The sequence below is a fragment of the Myotis lucifugus genome, unplaced genomic scaffold (genome assembly GCF_000147115.1).
Source record: "Myotis lucifugus unplaced genomic scaffold, Myoluc2.0 scaffold_349, whole genome shotgun sequence".
In the NCBI taxonomy this organism is placed as follows: domain Eukaryota; kingdom Metazoa; phylum Chordata; class Mammalia; order Chiroptera; family Vespertilionidae; genus Myotis; species Myotis lucifugus.
Genome location: NW_005871397.1, coordinates 383,704 through 408,574, shown reverse-complemented (window position 1 = coordinate 408,574; position 24,871 = coordinate 383,704). Strand labels below are relative to the sequence as shown.

At 34.3% G+C, this 24,871-nt stretch overlaps 1 protein-coding gene across 2 annotated transcripts in view; it reads left to right on the top strand.

The window, feature by feature from the left end:
- The window catches only part of NFXL1 (nuclear transcription factor, X-box binding like 1), a 36,909-nt gene continuing 12,038 nt past the window's right edge, over positions 1 to 24,871 (top strand). For both annotated transcript variants that reach the window (XM_023764799.1, XM_014466636.1), the window contains exons 1-16: positions 1 to 173; positions 3,536 to 3,645; positions 6,194 to 6,324; positions 7,735 to 7,913; positions 8,135 to 8,296; positions 8,383 to 8,483; positions 9,451 to 9,565; positions 10,461 to 10,585; positions 11,812 to 11,934; positions 14,727 to 14,817; positions 16,864 to 16,984; positions 17,216 to 17,375; positions 18,109 to 18,200; positions 21,386 to 21,407; positions 21,588 to 21,728; positions 24,527 to 24,693. In XM_023764799.1, the coding sequence (XP_023620567.1) occupies positions 5 to 173; positions 3,536 to 3,645; positions 6,194 to 6,324; positions 7,735 to 7,913; positions 8,135 to 8,296; positions 8,383 to 8,483; positions 9,451 to 9,565; positions 10,461 to 10,585; positions 11,812 to 11,934; positions 14,727 to 14,817; positions 16,864 to 16,984; positions 17,216 to 17,375; positions 18,109 to 18,200; positions 21,386 to 21,407; positions 21,588 to 21,728; positions 24,527 to 24,693 (2,009 nt within the window). In that variant the 5' untranslated portion in view covers positions 1 to 4. The remainder of the gene's footprint in view (positions 174 to 3,535; positions 3,646 to 6,193; positions 6,325 to 7,734; positions 7,914 to 8,134; positions 8,297 to 8,382; positions 8,484 to 9,450; positions 9,566 to 10,460; positions 10,586 to 11,811; positions 11,935 to 14,726; positions 14,818 to 16,863; positions 16,985 to 17,215; positions 17,376 to 18,108; positions 18,201 to 21,385; positions 21,408 to 21,587; positions 21,729 to 24,526; positions 24,694 to 24,871) is intronic.

Here is a 24,871-nt window from a genome sequence, read left to right as displayed (position 1 = left end):
GCTAATGGCTCAACGGAAATTTGAGGAAATCAAGAAGGCTAATCAAGCTGCGGCCAAAAAACTTGTTGAAGAACACTTCAGCTCTTCCTCTGAAGAAGAAGGAGATGAAGATTTGGAAGGAAAACAGGGAAAAATAGTTGCTAATACATTTATAACTTACACTACACAGACAGGTACTGTATGATGTTTTAAATTTAGACCTTTTTGATATTACTGAAAATATATTCCTGGCTTTTAAAAAACACTTTTACTCCACGTGGAATAGTTTTTGCACCTTAAGAATGAGCATTTTTGTGTTGTAGAGTTGATGCTTGTACATTTTACTATTTGAGTTCTATACTGATAATACTGGTCTTTCTGTAAAGCAGATGGGATGGCAGTGTCCCGTACAGCCCTAGACGTTCTCCTGTGTGTTTCATTGGTATTTCATTAGAATGCTGGGAGGGAGATGCCAACGCTCCCTGTGGGATGAGTGGGGTCAAGTTGTTCCTGGTTATGATTTGATTGCATTTGAGGACTTTGAATCCATTAAATCTATTCACCGTTTTCTCTTTTTTTCTCCTGTTAAATGTGTCTTGAGGTCATTTTCATTTCATGACTTTATTTCTTTATATCTTACAACTTTTGACTTTCATACCATTTTTTAAAACAAAGTACTCAGGTTTGACATGTACAATCACATCACATGTTGTTTATATCTGGGTTGCTCTTCAAGTCATATTTGTTTACCAGAGAGGGGACCAAAGTGGTGCTGCTATGGAGGATTTGGTACTAAGTGTAAAAATAGATTATTTTAAATGTGTTTTATACTTTCCACATTTTATACTTAAAGTCATTATTAGAAGCATTCTTTCATGAATTATCAGCATTAGTTGCCTGAGTATATTGATGGCACATGAGGATAGGTACACATCGTCATATAGGTTTCCAAGGAATTTACCATATCTGCTATGGAATTAAGATTAGGAGGCTTGACTAAGAAGTCTGGCTCAGCCAGGTAAAGTTGATAAAGAGTAGCCTTAAGGTTAGCAGGTACTTACTTCTAGAGCAGCGGTCGGCAACCGGCGGTCCGTGAGGTCAGAAAGGTTGGTGACTGCTGTTCTAGAGGACTTCATAGAAAGTAACCTTAAGAAGGTTCCTGCTTCAAGAGGACTTCACTTAAACCATCCTAGATAGAGTTTAAGTAGGAAATTCAGTGGTGCAACTCAGTATTTCTTTGTAGTGTTTAGGAAACATTTATCATTTATAAGTTTTACTAATTTTTAATCGGGCTTTCATCTTCAAGTACTAAGACAGTTTTTCTTACTTTGTTTTGTGTCACATCCATAAATAATTTGATTCTTGTTCCTTTGTGTAAGTAAGGAAATTTGATCACTTAAGAACAATATATGCCAGCATTCCCATCTCATGTTAGTGAATTGGACATCAGAACTTGATCAGAGAAGTTCATTCTTTTTCTCTGTGCACAGACTTTGTACTTTTTTGTGATTCTTCTCTCACATTTCAGACTTGCATGGTCAACTTCCTGATGGGTATCCCTATCTTACTTGCCATGGATGCATCAAGCATATGTTGAAAGATAGCATTTCTCCTCTTGTTTTCTTTATCTCAATTTGTAACACCACAGTTTTCCAAGTCACACAGCAAAACCAGAAATCTGGGAGCAGGGATGGCACATACATGACATGAGTGTGTTTTATTCACTACCACTCCTCCCCTCTGCCCATGTCAGGCATCTCAACAAACACAGCATTCTTTCCTTCTATACTGTTGACATGAACATCGACTTTTAAAAGCAGCATAATTTAAATGTTACTAAGTCCTGCTGAGTTTTACTTCCTAACTTTCTTGAATCCACCCCTCTTTTCCCATATACCAGCATTGCCTTAATTCAGGCCCCTACAGCTATTTAATGTGTGAATTAAATCCACATAATAACTGTGAGGTAGATATTAATATTATTATTATTTTAAAGATGAGAAAAATGAGGTAGCTACATTAGGTAACTTGCTCAAGGTCATTTTTTTATTTTTCTGCTATCACTGCCTCTTAACTGGTACTTTAGCTTTTAGTCTTAGCTGCCTTGTACTTAATTTTCTTTAGTTGCCAGGATGATGTTTTTAAAATGCATGACTTTAAATGCCATGTTATCCACCATGACATTTGGGCATATACTGTATTGTCGCAGCCAAACTTTAATACAGTTTGTGAAGAAATCTTTCAAATATAAGGTTAGAATTTATTTTGTTAAAACCTATTTCATCTTGTTCTCATTCTGTGTTAGCTGTTAAATTAGATGTAATTTAAAATGTTATACATTTGTTAAAGCCAGCTATGAGAAAAGCAAAATAAGCACATAGAATATGATTATTAAGTCTGCTTCTAAGGATACAATTGTATTTAATAATTTAACAATATTTTAAAGTTTTGGGATTGTTTTTATGTATATTTTGTATACTATCCTAAATTATATTTATATTATGTAGAGCATGTTTTTGTAAGTGCTGTGTTTCCTGAGGTGATCTTAGAAAGTAAAGAATTATCCAAGCAACCTATTTATTTAATTTTTCTTTTTGGTAACTTAAATTTTGATTTGAACCATTTTATTGCCATAAGTTCTGTACTTATGATAGTTTATATGATTACTCAGTCAACCTCTATTGAACAGTCTTTATTGTACTAAAGGTATGTAGGTTTCTTTCTCTTACACTAAAGTGACTCAGATCACTGTCCTGTTAGTCTCATGTGTGCTTTGGTTAATTTTTCTGCCTTTCATTTTGCTTTTACCTGTTATTTCTTGGACCTTCCTGTGGTAATTTAAGGGGGCTAATAGTGGTTAAGTGTCAAATTGAGATGACTTAATTGTTCTGTGCTTCAGTTTTCTCATCGGTAGAATGAAGATAAAAGTAGCTCATTTAACTCTACTGAATACTAATAGTGCAGTGCCTAGCAAATAAATGCTCAATAATTGCTTAAGAAAATATAGTCTAATAATCTTTTTATAAGAAGTTCATGCTTCCTTTTTAAGCAAAAATAATTATTATACTCTATACTATAATGACCTCAGGATATTTTCATTCAGTAAGTTTTTATTAAAACAATGCTGTGTGGCACACACACGCAGACACACATACATGTATGTGCTTATATTTAGGCTACATGGCTCTGTTGAGCTTTGATATTCAGTGTCTTTCACTTTGCTTTGATGTGCTTTCCCTTGTTACTCCCATCTTTCTGCTCTTGTCTATGGCTCTGCCCCTACCAGATTTGGTAAGCACTGTAACAACAATAAGAGCAAGTATGCTCTGAGAGGGCCAAGATACTGGTTTTGAATCAAATATATAAGATTTAACGCATGCACTTTGTGACCTTTTGGCAGCTCGCTGGTTGCTTTTTTTAAACTTCTAATTTTAAGCTATATTTTGAGCAATTGATACTTGCTAGACATTTCTCACCTACTATGTAGTGCTATTAGCGAGTTTGTGTTATTTTCAGATGTTGCTTAACATGAAGTTTTCAATTTTTAAATTTCAAGATGGAGATGTACGTGAATTAGAGCGAACGAAACAGTATTTAAATGAAGCTTTTCAAGCAGGGGCTATGACATGCTTAATTTGTATTGCTTCAGTGAAGAGAAACCAGGCAGTAAGTTATTCTCCTTATCTATATTAATGGATCTCCCCAAAATATCTTACATTGCATTTATAATACTTAATCATTTATTATGTTTTTGCTTATTTTTGTTTAAAAATGCTTCATTTGAGGATTTTTATTGACCTTTATTTTGTAAATCTGTAATTGAAAAAAAACTTCTAAATGAGCATCCAATATATTTAGCACTACAATGGGGCCTTGACTTACGAGTATCCCGACTAATGAGGTTTTCGAGATAGGAGCTGTCTCTTGGCCGATTTTTTGCTTTGAGTTGCGAGCTAAAATTCGGGTTACGAGCCAGCTTCCGATACCCTACCGCTAGTTGGCACAGCGAACGTCACAGTGAACACCACAATATCAGCCCAGCATTCAATTCATTGTCATGGTGAAAATTGATTTGACATACGAGTAATTTGAGTTACGAGCTCTGTCACAGAACGAATTAAACTCGTAAGTCAAGGCCCCACTGTATTAATATAGTTGAAGCAAGTATCTTCAGTTTTAATGTTCATGTCATTGTGATAAAGCATTTTTAATATCTTTGTACTTTAGAGATTGTCACAAATACTGAAATGTTTAAATGGACTATATTTCATTACTTTTAGCAGGTTGATAAAAAGATGCCTTCAAGGAAGTAGAACCTAGCAGTGACCATGGTTTATTTAGTGAGCTTTTCTTGTGTTGAAGCCATGGTGGAAAGTGACTGTTGTCATTGGGGAGAGATGGATTCAGACATAACTTATGTAGTACTTAGGGTTGAGATGGCCTAAGGGTGAAGTTACATATATGTAAATTTAAAAGGGTGTTAGTGGAGCAGTTAAGGGGAAGTGATGACTGACTATGATAGACTCAACATTTAGACCTTAGATTAATCCACAGCTATTACAGCAGTATTGTCTAGCAGTCATTCTCAACCTTCCTAATGCCTCGACCCTTTAATACAGTTCCTCATGTTGTGGTGACCCCCAATTTCATTGTTACAAATTGAACATAATTAAAGCATAGTGATTAATCACAAAAACAATATGTAATTATATATGTGTTTTCCGATGGTCTTAGGCGACCCCTGTGAAAGGGTCGTTCGACCCCCAAAGGGGTCGCGACCCACAGGTTGAGAACCTCTGGTCTAGAGGCCAAATAAAATGGGTTGATTGCGTAGACTGAATCAGAAACTTAACACATTGGATAGGATAGCATAGCAAATGCAGACACCTTTGGTGCTTGGAGTCACATTTGGTTGGTTTATTCTGATTTCAACTGCAATGGATGTCTCTGCATGTGGATACAGTTCTACCTTAAACACTCTGTATGTGTATGGATTTTTTTTTTTTTAATGTTAATGCTTCCTCCTTGGGAACCATCTTGGCCAGTGCATGGGTGTAGTGCAGAAGCACAGGGGAGTTAATCCCCCTCGGGCCAACATTCCATCAGAGGGAATTGGTAGATGAGTACCCCAACCTCCTCTCTGTTAGGGGTTGGGGCTGGGGATAGTTCTAGGTATGTTTTAAATGGTTCTTCAGAGGGTCCCTAGCAGGACTGAACTTTGGTCCTTAGCTGTAATCAGCTCAACTGTTTACCATTCATTGGCATTTCTTCTTTTACCACCTTGTCCTCTCCTAACTCCCAGTTCTTTTCTTAGTCGCTGATTGAGGAAGAACGCAACTAAAAAGTTGGCTTTTTTAAAAAAATGCTGTTGCCAGTTTATGCAATATACTACATGTCTGATTTTATTAAACAGTTGAGAAATGTTATAATGAAAGGAGAACTGATTTTTGTCAGTTATATTAAAGCATTGGTAGGTTTTAAAATTAATTACAATTATTCCTTAAGCCTTTAAATTGTGTGTGTGTGTGAGGCTTTACTGTACTATATTAAAAGAAAAGGCTATGAAGTTACATATCAGTCAGTATGGCATGACTCCTTTTAAAAAATATGAAACACATTTTTAAAAATATTAGAGACGGGGAGGAAATCTATGTAATACTTTCAACAATAAAGATTTAAAAAAATAAAAATTAAAAAGTATTAGAGTCTGAACAGAATGTTAGCAGTAGTTATTTCTAGCTGAATGAATCTGGATGGTTAATGATATTTTTCTTTAAAGAACATTGCTTATGTTATTCTGGAAGGAAAAATTATATTTCTTTTTTTAAGTATGTTTTTTAAAATTGATTTTGAGAGAGAGAGAGAGAGAGAGAGAGAGAGAGAAACATCGATTGGTTGCCTCTTGTGAGAGAGAGAGAGAAAGAGAGAGAGAGAGAGAAACATCGATAGGTTGCCTCTTGTATTCACCCTGACCAGGGATCGAACCCAAAGCTTTGGTATGTGCCCTGTCCGGAAGTTGAACCTTTGATCTTTCTGAGCATGGGACGATGCTCAACAAACTAAGCCATACCAGCCAGGGCAAAATTATTTTTCTTAATCCGTAGTTTGCTCTTGAAAATAATTTACTGTGGTGCTTATTTTAAAGTATTTTTATGTAATTATCAAAGAAAAATAATCATTGCATATATGTTAATATCTGATACTTTTGTCTTAGGTTTGGAGTTGTTCAGGATGTTTCTGTATATTTCACATGCCCTGTATCCAGAAGTGGGCTAAAGACAGCCAGTTTCTGGTATCTTCTCTGACAGATGATGATTTTGGAAAGAGAGATTATCCCTGGCCTTGGTAATTTTTCTAATTTTGGAATATCAAGTTGTAAAATAAATGAAAATGTAGCTCATAAGTTGCTTTATTGGCAGTTTCAGTGTCCATGTTTGGCCTTCAGTTAGTCATTTGGTTTGTGAAGATATGGGGCTTGGTAATGGCTTTTATTTCCCATTAGTTAATAAATCATTATTCAGACTTTATTTTTCCCCTGCAAAACGTTCTTTTCTATAAGACTGGAATTCTTCATGATTCTGGTACTTCTCTCCCGGAGTTCATATTAGTATACATTAATATCCCATTGTATAAGACTGTCACCTAACACATTTTGATCATAAGCTTTTCAATTTTATTCCCCAAATCTCTCAAAACTGTAGGTGTATATTATTCAATATTATTATTTTTTTCTGCATTTACTTTATTAGATGGTTTATTCATGATTTGATCTTGAACTTCTGTAATATTTCCAGAAAGAGTTGGGGAATGAAAATTTTATAAATCTGCTAAATAAAGACAATAAAAAAATTTACTCACACTGGCAACCAAAAGGGTAGATTTACTGTCAAGATAATGATACGGAAATTCCAGGGGCTCTGTGTGGTCACATAATATTCACTTTTGTAACTAATTTTATATTTGTAATTTTGAGTTCTTTCTCTTAACAGTGGCCCCTAGATTATATAAGATTCAGGATTTAGAAAACCTGAATCCACATTAGACCTCTTGTTACCATAGCTGATACACGAGATTGAGCAAAAGTAGGTTTGCAGTTGTTCGTATGGAAATAATGCACTAATAATTAATTCAAGAATAAACTCTGTGTTTCGCATACTCAGAATTGTAAATTATTTTTTCCCCACCCTGTATTTATCAAATTGTGATAGAATGTAGTTTTTAAAAACATTTCAGATATAATAGTTTCGTAAAAGTAATTCTTAGTCATTTGTGAGAGATTGTATTCCCATGTTACCAATGAGGATATTAAAATTAGTTGAAATAAAATGATGTGTTCAGACTTCTTTTACTCTTATATGGTGAAGCCAGGATCTAGCTATTTATGCTGTTTAATACATTAGCAACTTGCCACCTGTGGTTATTTACATTTTTTAAAATTACCAAAGTTCTGTCCTTTCTCAGTTGTACGCATCAGCCACATTTCAAGTGCTCACTGGCCATATATGTTTAATAATTACTATATTGGACTTGGCAGGTATAGAACTGTTCCATTATCTCAGGAAATTATATTGGATAAAGCTGTTCTAGATGGTTGAAATTTATTTTAGTAAAATCTTGTTTTTCACTAATATAAAAATGGAGCAGAGTGCCTTACATAAAGCAAATTGAGTATACCATATTGCTAAGTGTATGTATATTCCTGTCTCTTGTATCACTTTTAAAAATGAAATTAACTTCGGTAATTCTTCTTTGTAGTCCAAAATGTAGGTTTGAGTACAAACGATCTGACACACCTAGTAGGTACTATTGCTATTGTGGAAAAGTAGAAGATCCACCTTTAGATCCGTGGCTTGTGCCTCATTCATGTGGCCAAGTATGTGAAAGAGAATTTAAACCTCCTTGCGGCCATAAATGTTTGCTCCTCTGTCATCCCGGTAAGTTATATATTACATTTGTAATTGTTTGTGGGTGGTTATTACTTTGAGGCAAAAAAAAAAATGTGAAAGTTGAATTGAGAACTTAAGTTTTTAGAGGAAATATTGAAAGGGGACGTCTTTTGAAGTATAAGCAAGGAAAGCTTTAGAAATCAATAATAGGTATGGGAATCAAAAGTTATCTTTGACCTCTGATTTCCCCCCTTTTTATTGGATTCTAGGTCCCTGCCCTCCTTGTCCAAAGATGGTCACAACTACTTGTTACTGTAAGAAAGCAAAACCCATCCCTCGTAGATGCAGTGCCAAGGAATGGTCCTGTCAGCAGGCATGTGGGCGGAAGTTGCTTTGTGGACAACATAAATGTGAAAATCCGTGTCATGCAGGTGAAAGACCGTACCTTTTAGCCAAAGTGAAAGCAGTCTCTATTGCTTTATAATGTGTCTGTGCTAATTTGTAATTGTGATTTTAGGAAGTTGTCCGCCCTGTCCAAGAGTTAGTAGGCAAAAGTGTGTCTGTGGCAAACAAGTAACTGAAAGAAGCTGTGCAAGTCCACTGTGGCACTGTGATCAAGTAAGTGTCCATGCATTTTGAGGGCGTGGGCATTAAAGAATACGGAAAGCATATCAGAAATGCTAATCAGGATTTAGCTCATTTGATTTAGTTGGATAAAATGAAAGGAAGAATAGTAACTTAAATGAATTATATTCACATTTTAGGAAACTTTTCCAATTGAATATTGTAATTTTTTTTCAAATTAACAACTATTTGTTGAATTTTGGATTCAGTACATATATATGCTCTCTTTCTTGCTAGCTCTTTCTCCCTTCCTTTCCCCTCTCTTTAAACAACACCCCTCCTCACTTCTTGAGTTAATCCAATTGAGGAAGTAGAATTGATTTTATAGATTGTTTTTCCTATAATTGGCATGGTTTTAGTACCATTTGGAAATCTTGGGTGGATGGCCATATGAAGCTGTATATACTTTTTTCCTGTATTATATTTTAAAAATATACTCTTTGGTGCATAGGAATGTGTCTATAAACATGTATATGTATGTATGTGTATATACTAGTATATGTGTATGTATGTGTGTGTATTTATGTGTTTACTAGAGGCCTGATGCACAAAATTTGTGCAAGAGTAGGCCTTCCTTCCCCTGGCTGCCGGCACCAGCTTCCCTCTGGCACCCAGACCGGGGCACCAGCACCCGGGACCCAGGCTTTCCTCGCAGAGGGAGGCCCTGCCCACCCGCTGCAGCCTGCTGGTCAGTTGCAGCCTCGTTGGCTTGCCTCAGCCAACCCCAGCTGCATCTGGAAGGTTGTCCGGAAGGACATCCAGTCTAATTAGCTCCATATTACGCTTTTTTATTATAGATATATGATACCTAAGAGAGAAAAACAAATTATGAGGAACATAAAAAAGTGGCTTGTGATTGAAAAATGGATTATGTAGAAAGAAAAAATGGATTATGTAATGTACAAAGTCTTTTTTGTTAACTTTTAAGTTTTTCACTAGTGCTTATTGCATTTTATTTTAGGTATGTGGGAAAACCTTGCCATGTGGTAATCATACATGTGAGCAAATTTGTCATGATGGTGCTTGTGGAGAATGTCCTCGATCTGGGAAAAGATTCTGTCCATGTCAGAAGTCAAGTAAGACTATTTTTAAACCTTTAATGGGATATGATTATTTTTTATGCTAACTAGAGTACTTTCCTCATTAGATTTCTCTGTGAGTTCATAATGTAGTTTCAATAATTATACACATTTAATGTTAGATTTCTGTACATTTGGATGAGAAGACAGTATAACATGTTTAACCTCAGACTTTGGAATCAGGCATATCTGGCTTCAAATCCCACCTTCACGAACTCTGATTTTCTCAAGTTAAATGGAGACTCTGATGGTCTCCATTTAACCGTCTTTGTAAGATGTTTGTGAGAATTAAATGATAAAATGCTCATAAAACAGTTAGTGTAGTGCCTAACATATAAAGGAAACCTAATAATTACAGGCTGCTGTCATTATTGTGTATTGGGCTGTAAGTGAATTTAGTTTTGGTTGCTTTGAGTTAAAGGCATGGAAGGGCTGTAGACTCTGTACAAATGCCAGCACACATGCTCATAAGATTATTGCCAGTACTTGTCATGTTTATGTCGAAGGTGAGTTTCATTATGTTTTTGAATCTACTTCTTTTCTTTTATCTGGGAGGTTATTAAGAGCAAATTGTTTTTATAATTCTATATTGTGGAATTCTTCATAGAGGTTACATGACATTATTTCTTCAGATAAGTATTTCTGAAATAGCTTATAAATGTGCTTCTTGAAGTAACTTGTAATATGTCAAATTTTGTTTAACTTTACATTAACTTCACAAATATTAGGGATTATTTTTATTAAAGTTAATTTTTCTAATAGTTACATAGATGCAAAAATTCATAGTCTGAAAGGGCTGTCGTTCTTTAGGGAGTCAAAAGAACTTGGCATGTTGTTAGTGCTTCATAATAATGTGTGTTACTAGTAACATTAACTTTTTGTCTGCTTTTAGAGTTCTCTTTGCCTTGTACAGAAGATGTGCCAACTTGTGGAGATAGTTGTGACAAGTTACTTGAATGTGGAGTCCATAGATGTTCACAGCGTTGTCACCGAGGTCCTTGTGAAACATGTAGACAAGTTAGTCATCTCCTGTAATAATTAATTCTAAGAGCTCTCTGTTATGTGTGATGGGATTGTTCTGTAATTGTTTTCCATTACTTAGTTTTATAAATACCTATACGATGACCTGAATGAGTTTAGTGACCTAATGGGTATGGTGAAGAAGCATGAGAGGATGCCAGCAATCAAGTCCAAAAATCACCTTTTGTTTGATTTTGCTTGGTTAAAGTTTGAACTTCTTATTTTTATGGTCCAAAGTGAGGTTATTTGTTCCCAGTAGACATTCAAAGCAATGAAGTATTAGGCTTAGTGATGATGGAAAGAAATGAATGCTTAGGCTTAATTGAGACTTTTAAATTATATATATGTCACCTTGGTTATGACCATACTACCAAGTCAACAAATTAGCTTACAAGGTAACCCAATTTTCTTTCTTTCTTTCTTTTTTTTTTAATATACTCTATTGATTTTTTACAGAGAGGAAGGGAGAGAGATAGAGAGTCAGAAACATCGATGAGAGAGAAACATCGATCAGCTGCCTCCTGCACACCTCCTACTGGGGATGTGCCCGCAACCAAGGTACATGCCCTTGACCGGAATCGAACCTGGGACCCTTGAGTCCGTAGGCCGATGCTCTATCCACTGAGCCAAACCGGTTTCGGCCCAATTTTCTTGCTTTACTGAAATAAGATGTGCCCATGTCATAGTATAACCACATGTAATCGATTTTAATGTGTGGTATTATTTAACTATTTAGTATTAAATTCCTACTAAATTTAATAATGAAAATTCATATGAAGTCTATTTTGGAACAAAGTAAGATACAAACAACTATTTTAGGAAATTCTGATTTAGTTTTGGTAAAGTCTTCCTTTCATACAAGTTTGCTCTTAAAGCTTTCCTCTTTCATTTTTTTCAAAAATTTATGTGTGTGTGTGGTTTTATATATAACTCTCATTTCAGAGAGTAAGGGAGAGGGAGAGAGAGAGATAGAACATCAATGATGAGAGAGAATCATTGATTGGCTGCCTTCTGCACGCCCACACTGGGGATCAAGCTCGAAACCTAGGTGTGTGCCTGACTGGGAATCAAACTCTGACCTCCTGGTTCATAGATTGACATGCAGCCACTGAGCCACACTGACTGGGTTCCTTCATTTTTTAGTAATTATAAAAATTTGGCAAGGTGAAAAGAAATCATGTTAACAAAAGTTAGTTTTAATAGCATTTATTTGATTCTTCCAGGAAGTAGAAAAGCAATGTCGCTGTGGAAAGCATACAAAACGAATGCCATGTCATAAACCTTATCTCTGTGAGACTAAGTGTGTTAAGATGCGTGACTGTCAGAAGCATCAGTGTAAGAGAAAGGTATGTGTAATAAGCTAGGGACATTGCTTTAAAAATTCTTTTGAATTTTTCCTCTGTAGGCCTATGATAAGCACCACCTTGACATGTTCCTCAAATATCCAAGCATATTCTATGCTTCCCATATGAAGTATTAATACATATTCTAGATTAATCCTAATGGTTTATATTAGTGGGAAATCTTACCAAGATTTTTAAATGACAAGAGACTTTTTAATCTCGTGTATTATTCTCTCAGCTTGTTTCTTAAGCGATTTCTGTTTCCTGACTTTAAAACATCATAGCAATGTTAAGAGTGATAGTTCATTTGCTGATTTAATTTTTATTGTTCAAATCTTATTTATAGACACTTGGTTCAGTATATGGTCAACTGGAGTATTTTATTGAGTTTGTAGATTTGCAGTTCTTTTTTGGGGGGAGGGGGTCTTCTTTATTATTATGAATTATACCTCTATCTCTGGTAAGATTCCTATTGAAATATAGTGATTTCAACTTTCTTTTGCTTAGTGTTAGCATGGTAAATCTTTTTCATTCTTTTTTAACCTATTCATACTTTACATTTAAAATGGTTTTCTTATAGACAGCACTTAGATAATTGTGTTATCCTAGCAGAACAATCTTTGTTATTTAATTTGGGTATAGATCACTTACATTTAATGTGATCTTTAATATGGTTGCATTTAAATATCATTTTACTATTTCTTATTTGCCTATCTGTTTATTCCTTTTCTCTCTTTTTTCTTATTTCTATTTTATTGAGTGTTGCTCTTCAATGATTCTATTTTAATCCTTTATTTTATTCTTACACATTTTATACCCATGTATTTTATAACCCCAAAATATAATATGTTTATTTTTGCTCTAACTAGTCAGGTATCTTTTAAAGAGATTGAAAAAATAAGAAAAAGTAGTCTTTTATAATTTACTAGATGCACGAAAATCGTGCAAGGTGCTCAGCCCTCGAAGCCACAGTGGCTTGCCTTGGCTCTCGCAGTCCCAGCTTTGTCCAGAAGGTCATAAGGATGTCCGAAAGGATGTCCAGAAGGTCATTTGGCTGTCCGGTCTAATTAGCAGATTATGCTTTTATTATTATAGATTATCAAACTCATTATTTTTGGTGTTTTTCAGGTTTTTTTTATATTAGGTTTCTGTCTGCTTTCATTTTCTATCAGAAGGACTTCCTTTAACATTTTTTGTAGTGCTGGTCATTCTTTCAATTTTTGTAAAATATATTTAGCTTTTGTAAAATATCTTTAGTTTGTGAAAAATACTTATACTGTGGAATTCTAGTTTGAAAGTTTTTTTGCTCCACCCTCTTTTAATTTGCATTTTCCCAACAAAGTGTGTGTGCTATGATTATCTTTGTTTTTCTGTTTTCAATATATCTTTTTTTCCTTGGGCTATTTTTAAAAAAATTCTTATTACCAGTTTTTAGCAATTTGTGGTATTCCTTGATATAGCTTTATTCATGTTTCATTAATTTTTTGTTGTTGAATTTCTTAGATCTGTAGGTTTATAGTTTTGATCAATTTTTTGAAATTTTCAGTTTTTATTTCTTCAAATGTTTTCCCCCAACCCATTGCCTTCTAGACTGCAATATGTATGTTATGCTACTTGAAGTCTCTCAGCTCACTGATGTTCCATTTATTAATTTTAGTTTTTAAAATTTGTGTTTTAGTTTACATGGCTTTGTCTTATACTGTGGAATTAATTTTCTTCTGCTTTGTCTAATCCTTTTTTTATCACATCCTGTGTTTATTCATCTCAGATATTATAGTCTTTCATTTCTGAGAGTTGGGTTTGGATCTTATCTATATCTTCCATGTCTGTATATTTTGTCTGATTTCCTAGTTGTTTAAGGCAGGAGTATAAATCTGGTTGTTGTTTACACCACCATGGTCGGAACAGAAGTGTCTAAAGGCTTATTCAAGTCATGGACCACAAAATTTCTTTTTGCATACTGCCACTAGCAAAGTGATAGGCACATAATCTTAGTAAATATTTGACTTATTTAGTGAACTATTTTGACTTTTAATTGCTTTTCAATAAAGTATATTTTGTTTTGAGCTATTTTTATATACTGAAACTTGTTCTTAAAGTAGGTTTCAATCCCAAGTTTAAGACAATTATAGTCTGCATTTTCTCTCCAAAGTTTGGATATATGAGAAGTCAAGGAGGGAATTAGAATAGCAAGGTGGAATATAAGTAGTTGCCTTTTGTTCATGAATGAAAATTGGGACAAGTCGTAGACGGGTGTATTTCTTACAAACAGATTGGAAATCAGGGAAGTTATGAAAGTTAGAAGCAAATAATCTCTGTTTTTCTCCTTTAGTTAATCTCTGATTCCATGGCTTAAAAATAATTGCTAAACTAATCTATACATTTAACTATTTTTTTAAACTAAATTTTAGAATAATCAGACCAATTGTTTGCCTGAATTGACTATAAGATTTGACCAGATCTATTCCTTTGGTTAATGTTGCCAATCTCTGCGTATATAAGTAGAAATGAAAATTATGGGAATGTTTTAAGTCATATAATAATGTACTGAAATGCAAGAAAATTTATCTTGGATTTTGGTAAATTAGGACATTCTCTATTTAAACTTACAAGTTCTTAATATGGCATATCTACTTATCAGAAGAATGTTGATACTCTTGACTACTTTTATTCTTATATTGAAAAGAAGTACAGTATCTTTTGCTTTCCACAAGTTCTGTGAATACCTAGTAATGACATTGATATTATGCATGCTTTTCAGATGACCTATTATTTATATATTGCTTTCTCTTCAGTGTTGTCCTGGAAACTGTACACCTTGTGATCAAAATTGTGGACGGACTTTAGGATGTAGAAATCATAAGTGTCCATCTGTCTGCCACAGAGGTAAAATTTAACAGTAGCTGTACTTTCATGTTTGTATTTACATAGTGTTTTTAAAAAAGGTTGATAGAGAGCTTTCACATTTATTATCTTAGTTTGTCCTCTTAATAACTGAGAAGGTAGGGCAGTTGCCAAGATCGTGACTTTATGGAGAAGGAGATTAAAGTTAAGAGGGTTCAGTGACATACGTACACAGGGAAAAACCTAGTAAACCAATATAGCCAAGATTTAAGCCCTGGTCTTCTGAATATAAAAGTTTTGTTATTTTATAACACCATGTTGTTTCCTTCCTTCCAATCTTCCCCACAGAATTTTTGAATTAATAAATATGTTCTTAGGTTTTTCAGTTTTACTTTGAATTTTAGACATTTTTATGGAATTAATTTAGTAAGGAATTGGATATATCCTAAGCCAGTAGTTCTTAAACTTTTTAGTCTCAAGACCTCTTTACACTCTGGGACCCAAAGAGCTTTTGTGAGTGTGGATTTTATCTATTGATATTTATTATATTTTAAGTTGAAATAAAATGTAATAATATTTATTATTTTATTTAAAAATAACAATAAAGCCCCATTACTTCTTAATACAGTAACTTTTTTTTGTGAAAAATAACTTTTCTGAAAAAAATTTAGTGAGAATGGTATTTTTTTTACATTTTTGCAAATGTCTTTACTGTCTAACTTAATAGGAGATAGCTGGAATTACAGACCCGCTTCTGCATTCAATCTCTTTTGATATCACTTGTCATATAGCTTCTGGAAAACTCTATGTATGTGAGATCTTGCAGACCCTCTGAAGGAGTCTCAGGGGTGCCTAAGTTATTAGACATTAAAAACTGAGTTAACTTTACCCATTTGGAATATGTCAGTATGAAATGTAATTTACTAAACGATGGTATAAGGTAGTGGTAAGAGCATGGACTTAGGGTAAGAGGTCCTGGTTCAAGTCTGGACTCTGCCGCTTAGTGGCTTTATGACCTGGGACAGACTACTGTTTTCCTTTGGGATTATGTGCATGTTAGATATCTGAGTTAATGTCTTAATCCTCTCAGAGCTCTTACAAAGCATATGGCACTATTGTTGTTTACTATAATAAGGAAACTGACCAAGAGACTATTGGCCCAAGGTCATAGAACTAGTTGCAGGGTCAGGATGTGAATTCAGACTTTAATGATATTTCCATTATACCGCATTGCCTCCCCATTAGGAAAAGTGACAGATTCCATTAACCCTGAAAAGGATCTTATTTCCTTTATAATCATATCATTGCCTCAAATTTAAATTTCATTAACATTCTCTGCATTAATCATTAATTTATTCAATAAGTTTTTTGCCTTGTCTACTAAGTACCAGGCACTGGGATTACAGGAGTGAACCATATTGACAAAGTGCTTGCTCTTATGGAACTTTTTTATTTTTACTTTCCCTCAGATAGAATACAAATAAGTAATCAAATTCATATAGAATATCAGTGGTGCCACATATAGAAAGGAAATTAGAGTAAAGTTTAAATGGTGGCAGTGGGGATGGTATATACTATTTTATATAGTGTGATCAGGGGATGACTCTGAAAGGACGACATTTGAGAGAAGACCTGAGAAGTAAGAGATCAAGCCCTGTGGCAGTAGGGGAGGGTAATGTTCCAGGCAAGAAAGCAGCGATTGCAGCAGCCCTGAGACAGGAGCACTTGAAGGAACTGAAGGAGCATGGAAGAGGTGCTCAAGGGCACAGATGGTAGGAGATTAGGTCAGAGAGATGGTGCGATAAAGATGGCTGGGGAAAGGAGAATATGTATAGAGCATTGTAGACTATTTTTAAAAACACTGGCCTTTACTTTAAGTAGAAAAATCTGACTAGTCGAATGGCCATTAAAGAAATTGGATGTGTAGTTTAGAATTTTCTTACCAAGGAACACCAGTCCTACTTGATTTTTACACATAATTTTTTTTTTTTGAAATCCTCACCTGAGGACATGTTTTTGTTGATGTTTCTACTATTGATAGACATTTGGGTAGTTAAGTAAATTTTAACTTTCAGCCTTTTTTTTCAGGGAGTTGCTATCCTTGCCCAGAAACTGTAGATGTGAAGTGCAATTGCGGTAGTACAAAGGTGACAGTACCCTGTGGCCGAGAACGTACCACAAGACCACCCAAGTGCAAAGAGCTGTGCAGGTTGGTAGGAAGCTTTGCACAAACTTATATTTGTGTCTTACCAATTTAAATTCATATTGATTTTTAATATTGTTAATATTTTTAATTTTGCTTTAATGTGTTAAAATACTAATATTCACAGTATATTCTTATTCTGTATAGAATCACAAGATACATAAATAGATGATTTCACTTTAAATATAATTCTTCAATGATCAAAAGTAATTTTAAAAATTGTACTTTATGATTTAGTCGCCCACCAACTTGCCATCATACAAGTCAAGAAAAACATCGCTGTCACTTTGGCTCTTGTCCTCCATGTCATCAACCTTGCCAAAAAGTGTTGGAGAATTGTGGTCACTTGTGTCCTGCTCCATGTCATGATCAAGCATTAATAAAGCAAACTGGCAGGGTAAGGAAACAATATTCTGACGAGACAGTGGATTGCTGTGGGTCATATTTTCTGAATTTCTCTTAGTCATTCAACAAGCAGTAAATAAGTACTTATATGGTATTGAGCACTGATAGGAGCTGGGGTACAAAGTAACCAAGACTTGATCTTTTGTTTTAAGAAGTGTACAGTATAGAAAAGGAGAGAGACCAATAAACAAATATTTGCAAATATAGTGTGATAGTCATTTTATCTTCAAGATAGAGATAAATTTGGCAGTTTTTCTTCACATATGTGTTTTATGGTTATAGGTATCTTTTGGTTTCCTCAAAGATTCAGTCACATTTTTAATATATTTATTGAGTCCTTACTATGTAAGCATTCTTCTCGGTGCTAGGGCGACAACAGTGAGCAAAATAATGGAGATAACATTCAGCTGGTGGAAGGTAGAGTTAACATTCTGTTTCTCATTCTCCCTTTGGCCTATGAGAAGTGAAGGAGGCTATATTGCCTCTGTTCTGGCATTAAAACACTGGAGTCTGCCTCAGTTTTTAATATCAAATGTTTATGGAGAGGAACAAGCTGATAGAATGCAGATGGAATGGAATATTTCAGTAAACACAATTTGTTGATATTTTTGAAAAATATTCAACCTGCTTGAGTGGAGGATACATGGAACAACTTTCTAAGATTCTTTTAATGGCCATGTGATTTTACCCCTCTGACTTAAAATTGTTATGCATTTTACTTGTAGCACCAGCCTACAGGCCCTTGGGAACAGCCTTCAGAGCCAGCATTTATTCAGGCTGCATTACCTTGTCCTCCATGTCAAGTTCCTATTCCTATGTAAGTATTAGAATTTTAACTTTAAAAAATACCTTTGACATAGTTCAAAGTGTATCTTTTTAAAAAATTTTATATATATATATATATATATATATATATATATATATATATTTTTATTGATTTCAGAGAGGAAGGGAGAGGGAGAGAGAGAAACATTAATGATGAGAGAGCGTCATTGATGGACTGCCTCCCGCATACCCCACCCTGGGGATGGAGCACACAACCCAGGCATGTGCACGACCAGGAAATCAAACCAAGCCCTCCTGGTTCATAGGTCGATGCTCAACCACTGAGCCATGCCGGCCAGCCTAAAGTATATCATAAGTCACCTTTTCCCATATTCTTTGTTCAATTCATCATTTTAGGCTTAGCATATAAGCTAGTTAGTTCTCTGTCTTTAGCTTCGTTCTTGTCCAAATGTATTTTGCGTACTGCTTAAAAACTTCCTCTAGATTTCTTTTTTGAGTTTTCCCCTAGCTAGTTAATGTTCGATGCCCTTCTTAGCTTTTATAGCAACTTGTGCTTACAGTTACAATAATATATCCAGTTTTCCTGACTGATTCCCATGCTAGTCTGTAAGCTCCTTGAGGACAAAGGAAAACCGGGTTTTATGTAAGACACTTAAAGGAGAGTGTTTGAGGGAAATACTGAAAATGAAAGGAAGTAGTGTCTTGGATTGGCCAGCAAATGACCTGTACTGAGTCAAACCTGGGGTAATAGGGAATCCTGGAATAGTTCATACTTCCAGCAGAGGTTATAGAATATAGGGGAAAAGGAAGCACAGAACTGGGAAGCAACATACAATTACAAAAGGGGCTGTTGTCTACAATTGAAGTTCCAAGTAGAATATTCGTATGTCTGTGTATTGGTCTTTTAAAGAGAGGGTTCTTGTTTTCTGTACTTTTCAAAGCCCTCACTCCTGTTTTGTCCTTGCACAACTTTCCTTTCAGTTTGAATAGCATGTATATTTTTATGTATTGGTTGGGCAATCAAGTTGGGAGGCAGAGTTTTAATTGGGAGCTATAGCCATTAATAGGGTGATTTTAATCTGTAGATTTATTAGAGGGGGGAGGTATAGTTAACAAAGAGGTTCTTTATGTACATATTCAACTAGTAATTATTAGAGACTATTCTTTTATTGAGGACTTGTATTTCACGAGAGACCAAGTTGTCTGTAGTATCTCTTACTAGATTTGAGTTATTAGGGATTATCAATAGCCTAAATTTTTCCTTTTGGGGAAACAGAAGAAGAGACATTTATATTTTGATTCATAGGCATTAAAATTGACGTATCATAGTCAATTACCTTTGAATTCCTTTATCTGTTTTATAGGAAGACTATTTAACATACATGCTATCAGAGTAGTTTCACTGCCCTAAACATGCCCTATATCATGTTTATCCCTTGCCTCCCTCCCCCTTGAATGCCTAGGAAACCACTGTTGTTGTTTTTTATTGTCTTTGTAGTTTTGACTTTTCCAGAATGTCATATAGTCGGAGTCATACAGTATGTAGTCTTTTCAGACTGGCTTCTTTCACTTAGAAATATGCATTTAAGGTTCTTCCAGGTCTTTTCATGGCTTCATAGCTCATTTCTTTTTATCACTGAATATTATTCTATTTTATGGATTGCCACAGTTTATCTCTTCACCTGTTGAAGGACACTTTTGTTGCTTCCAAGTTTTAGAAATTATGAATAAAGCTGCTGTAAACATTTATGTGCAGTTTTTTGAATGGCCATAAGTTTTCAACTCATTTGGGAAAATATTTAGGAGTGCAATTGCTGCCTCATATGGTAAGCCTATGTTTATTCTGTAAGAAATTGTCAAACTGTATCACTTTGCATTCGCACCAGCAATGAATGAGAGCGCCCGTTGCTCTTCATCCTTGCTAGTATCTGGTATAGTCAGTGTTTTGAGTTTTAGCCATTATAGATGTGCTGTAGTATCTCATTTTAATTGGCAGTCCTCTAATGACATGATGTTGAGCATCTTTTCATGTGCTTATTTGCCATCTGTATGTCTTCTTTTATGATTTGTCTGTTTTCTGTTCATTAAAATCTTGTTCATTTTTTAAATATGTGTTTGCTTTCTTATTGTTGAGTTTTAAGAGTTCTTTTTATATTTTTGGATACAAGTCTTTACTGGGTATATGTTTTCCAAGTATTTTCTCCCAGTCTGTGGCTTGTCTTTTCATTTAATACTTTTAAATGTTTATAGAGAAGATGTTTTAGGTTTAATGAAGTCCATCCAACATTACCATTTTCTTTTATGGCTCATGCTGTTGATATTATATCTGAAAAGTCATGACCAAACTCAAAGTCACCCACATTTTCTCCTGTTTTGTAGTTTCACATTTCACATTTAGGTATGTTACCCATGTTGAGTTAACTCCTGTGAAAGGTGTTAGGTCTGTCTGGATTTTTTTCTGTTCCATGTCCCTTTGTTCCAGCACCAACCATTTGTTGAAAAGACTATTCTTTCTCCATTCAGTTGCCTTTGTCTGTTGTCAAAGATCAGTTGACCATATTTGTGTGGGTGTATTTTGGGACTTTGTTCTGTTCCAGTATCTATTTGTCTATTCTTTCACCAAATATCATCTGCTTTGATCACTGTAGCTTTCTATAAGTCTTGAAGTTAGGTAGTGTCAGTCCTTTGACATCATTGTTCTTCAGTACTGGGTTACCTGTTCTGGGTCCTTTGTCTTTTCATATAGATCTTAGAATCACTGTGTTGATATCCACAGAATAACATGTGTTGAATCTGCATGGAGTAGGAAAAAAGCAACATCTTAAAAATATTGCACTTTCCTATCAGTGAACATGGAATGTATCTCCACTTATTTAGATTTATGGTTTCTTTCATGAGTAATTTTCCTCATATGGATCTTGTATATATTTTGTTAGATTTATACCTAAGTATTTCTCCTTTTTTGTGTGCTAACATAAATGGTGGTATGTTTCATGTTTCTAATTTCCAATTGTTCGTTGCTAGTTTATAGAAAAGCAATTAGCTTTTGTATATTAACTTTGTATCTTGCGGTGTTTCTATAATCACTTATTTCCGTATGTGTTTATTTTTTACTCTTAATAAAACAAATAATAGAATTAGCATCTTTGCTTTGGGTGTTTTTTTTTTTTTGAAGAATTTGTAATGTTTTTATTTCATTTTATTTTTTTCTTGCAGGCAGTGTCTTGGGAAGCACGAGGTGAGTTATAGGTACAAGTTTTGCTTGTTTGTTTTTAATATATTTTTATTGATTTCAGAGAAGAAGGGAGAGGGAGAGAGATAGAAACATCAATGCAAAGGATAACAGAGTTAGGTGTTTTGGAAACATGGGTCTTGGAGGTGTGTGTGTGTGAGTTGTGCTAATTTTTTTTTTTTTAAGGTGAGTCCACTACCATGTCATGCTGTAGGACCCTACTCTTGTAAGAGAGTTTGTGGACGAACCTTAGATTGTCAGAATCATATATGTATGAAAGAATGCCACAAAGTCACTGAAACTGAAGCCTGCATTGGCAAAAACAAGGTAATGTATAAACGCTTACATATCTCTGAATTTGCTTTCAAATATTTTTAAAACCTGACACATGATACATGATGCTCATAATTTTAATAAATTCCCAAACTTCAGTTGGAAGTAAATATCATCACAGATGTGTGTGTATGTGTGTGTGAAATTCAGTAAAAGCATTTTATAAGCATATGAAAAATTGACTCTAAAGAGATCTCTAAAAATTGTCATTTTATAAAGAAAAACAAATAGAGCCAATTAACTTTTAAATGATATTAAATTTTATTTTTTTAAAGTAATTCATGTTTTTTCTTAGGCTTCCATTTTATAGGGAATCATAATAGCAAGTGTGCTTAATGAGGAATAAGTAAAAAGTTTTAAGTTTCATACTTATTAAGTAACATTAAATGAACAAATATTTAAATTATTAATATGAATTGTGTTATTGAAAATTTCAATTGCATTGTTAGGTTTTTTGGTCTTTCTTTTGGTAATTGTAATGTATGACAGCATAAATATCCATAGTATTATTCTTGCTCATATGTAGACATAGATATAAATGAGTTATAATTTCCTCATTAGTCCATGCCTTGGTCCTCAATGAAAATGAAGTCATGATAAAATGAAAGGGTATTAGAATTATAAAATCAAGCTAATAAATAATTTTAATGATTCAAAACTACTTTAAGGTATAGCTGCTATACGGCATTCCTCCTCGAGGTTTTCAGAACATCAAATGAGTCAGAAAAAAATCGTTTTAAGAGCTAATATGACAGTGATTGGAGAATTCTCTTTGACTATCCCACCATGGCTTCCTGGGCAGTGGATGTTGCAAAATATGGGTTATAAGTTATGTGCAATTTTTCTCAATTTAGCTACCAGTCCATTCATATCTCTCACTCAAGGAAGGCTACTGCAATTCAAGTGAGTGAAAATTACGTTATTTTAGGGTTAACTTTGCAATCACTCTAATTTATATATTAAACAAAATAACTCCAGAAACTTAAAAAAATTTCTTACCTTACCTCAATTGTGACCCATTGGAGAAATACTCCTAGTATGTGTCTTGACCCAAATACCTGTGGAATTTTTAATACAGTTTCAGCTTTCAGTTGTAGCACAGAGCCTACAACACAGCAGGTATTTAGTAAGTATTTATAGAATTGACTGGACTCAAAGTTCTTTGGCTTATCCGCTCTTCTCTGGTATCCTTGCCTGACCTTACCCACAGTCAGGTCCAGTGGAGGCTATTATATGCAGTGGCTCTGATTGTTACCATTAGCAACAGATATTCCTGTTGTCTAATTCATTGGTTATAATGAGTGGAACTGTGGTTGACAGGGAAACGTGTGAGGCTGGTGACAATTGAAATGGTGTGTATTTCCCAGGCAAATGTGGGACAGATATCTTTTGAAGTGCCTGCAAGAAGAAATTAAGTAATTGGGAAAGTTGTTTGTTTGTTTGTTTTTTTTTTGGGGGGGGAATCTATCACCAAAAATACATAAAAAATAAAAATATATGTAGATACATAATCATACCTACATATATTTCTATATAATTTTGTATGTTATAGACCCTTGCCACTCAGTGTTGTCTGCAGCCCAGCAACATTGGCATCAGCTGGAATCTTGTTAGAAATGCAAAGTCTCAGGCCCCACTTCAGCATTTTAACAAGATTCCCCAGTGATTGATAATGCACAGAAATGTTTGCGAACACTGCTAAAAGCAGTGTGTGTGATGTGTCATGTTTCATTGATTTAAAAAAAACAAACGAATTTCATTATAATTATTAAACTTGCTAAGAGACTAGAATTTAATTATTCTAACCACTAAGAAAAAAGGATAATTCTGTAACATGATAGAGGTGCTGTTGCTGCAATGACAATCTATTACACTATATAAGTGTATCAAATTAACATCTTAACACCTTGAGTTTATACAATACCAATTATATTTCAATAAAATGAAAAAATTTCGTTTATTAGGATTAATACCCAAATGTTTATTCTGCATTTCTTCTCATCATCCCACTACTTAAAATTAGGATTGCTCTCCTCCCTGGATTTCCAGAAAGTTGGATGAATTGAAGAAAGCTCATTTTAAAAGCTGATAATGAAAAATGTTGAATCTTTAAGACTTAGTATTCATATCTATAACTCTTTTATTTTATCTCAGTATGATATGTGAAATTCAACACTATCCTGTAATAAAAATCTTTAACCTTCTTTAGTAGACAGATACTACTTAAATTATTACTAGAGCAGAGAGGTGACTTGTTAAGTTACAATTTTACAATTGAGATAATATTTATTTGTACTAAATGTGATTTAGTTTTGCCTTATTGAAGTGCATTAAAAATAAATTAAACTGGTGGTCATTCTCCTTTTTTTCCCTATATGTGTTTTCCTTTAGAAAGATGAGATGACTATCTCCAGAACATTGAATGTTTTTTTAGTTTGATGATGATCGTACTTGTTGGGTGTAAATGAATTGATAATGTCTTACTATGTATTTTTTTCTGCCATTGATTACGCTTTAGGAAGTAATTTATGTTTTTATTAGAGACATTTAATGTATTCATGTCCATTTTAAAGGTGAGGCAGTTTGATTTAATCAGGTTTGTAGACATAGAAATCTTTGTGAATAATGGTCATATTGATAATCTTACTATTCTTCATTTTGAATAATTTTAAGCTGTATTTCTAAGAGCTGCAGAAGTAGTTTGTTTTAGTGGGATATGTAAATTTTATAACTACTGTATAGAAATGTTAGACTTCTGTACGTAGGTGGTTTATTTCCTTTCAATTTGGCAGGCTGGCCCAGAGTGCCTTCAGTGTGAAGAAGGGTGCTCTAAATCACGGCCAGTGGGTTGTCCTCATCCATGTGTTTTGCCATGCCACCCTGGAGAATGTCCTCCTTGTGTTCAGATGCTTAGAATAAAATGTCACTGCAAGATCACAACCCTATATGTGGAATGTAGGTAAGAAGACTGAAGAAATATTGTTGTTCTACTAAAATTATTTTCATGATATCTTTTTATAATTCAGAACTCTTCATATGTAATATACGGTAAGGAATATTTTTCAGTGGTGGTCCTGAGACTCTAGAGACCTAGATTTTCCCTAGTCACCTGGCGGCAATGTAGACTGTTTCACCTT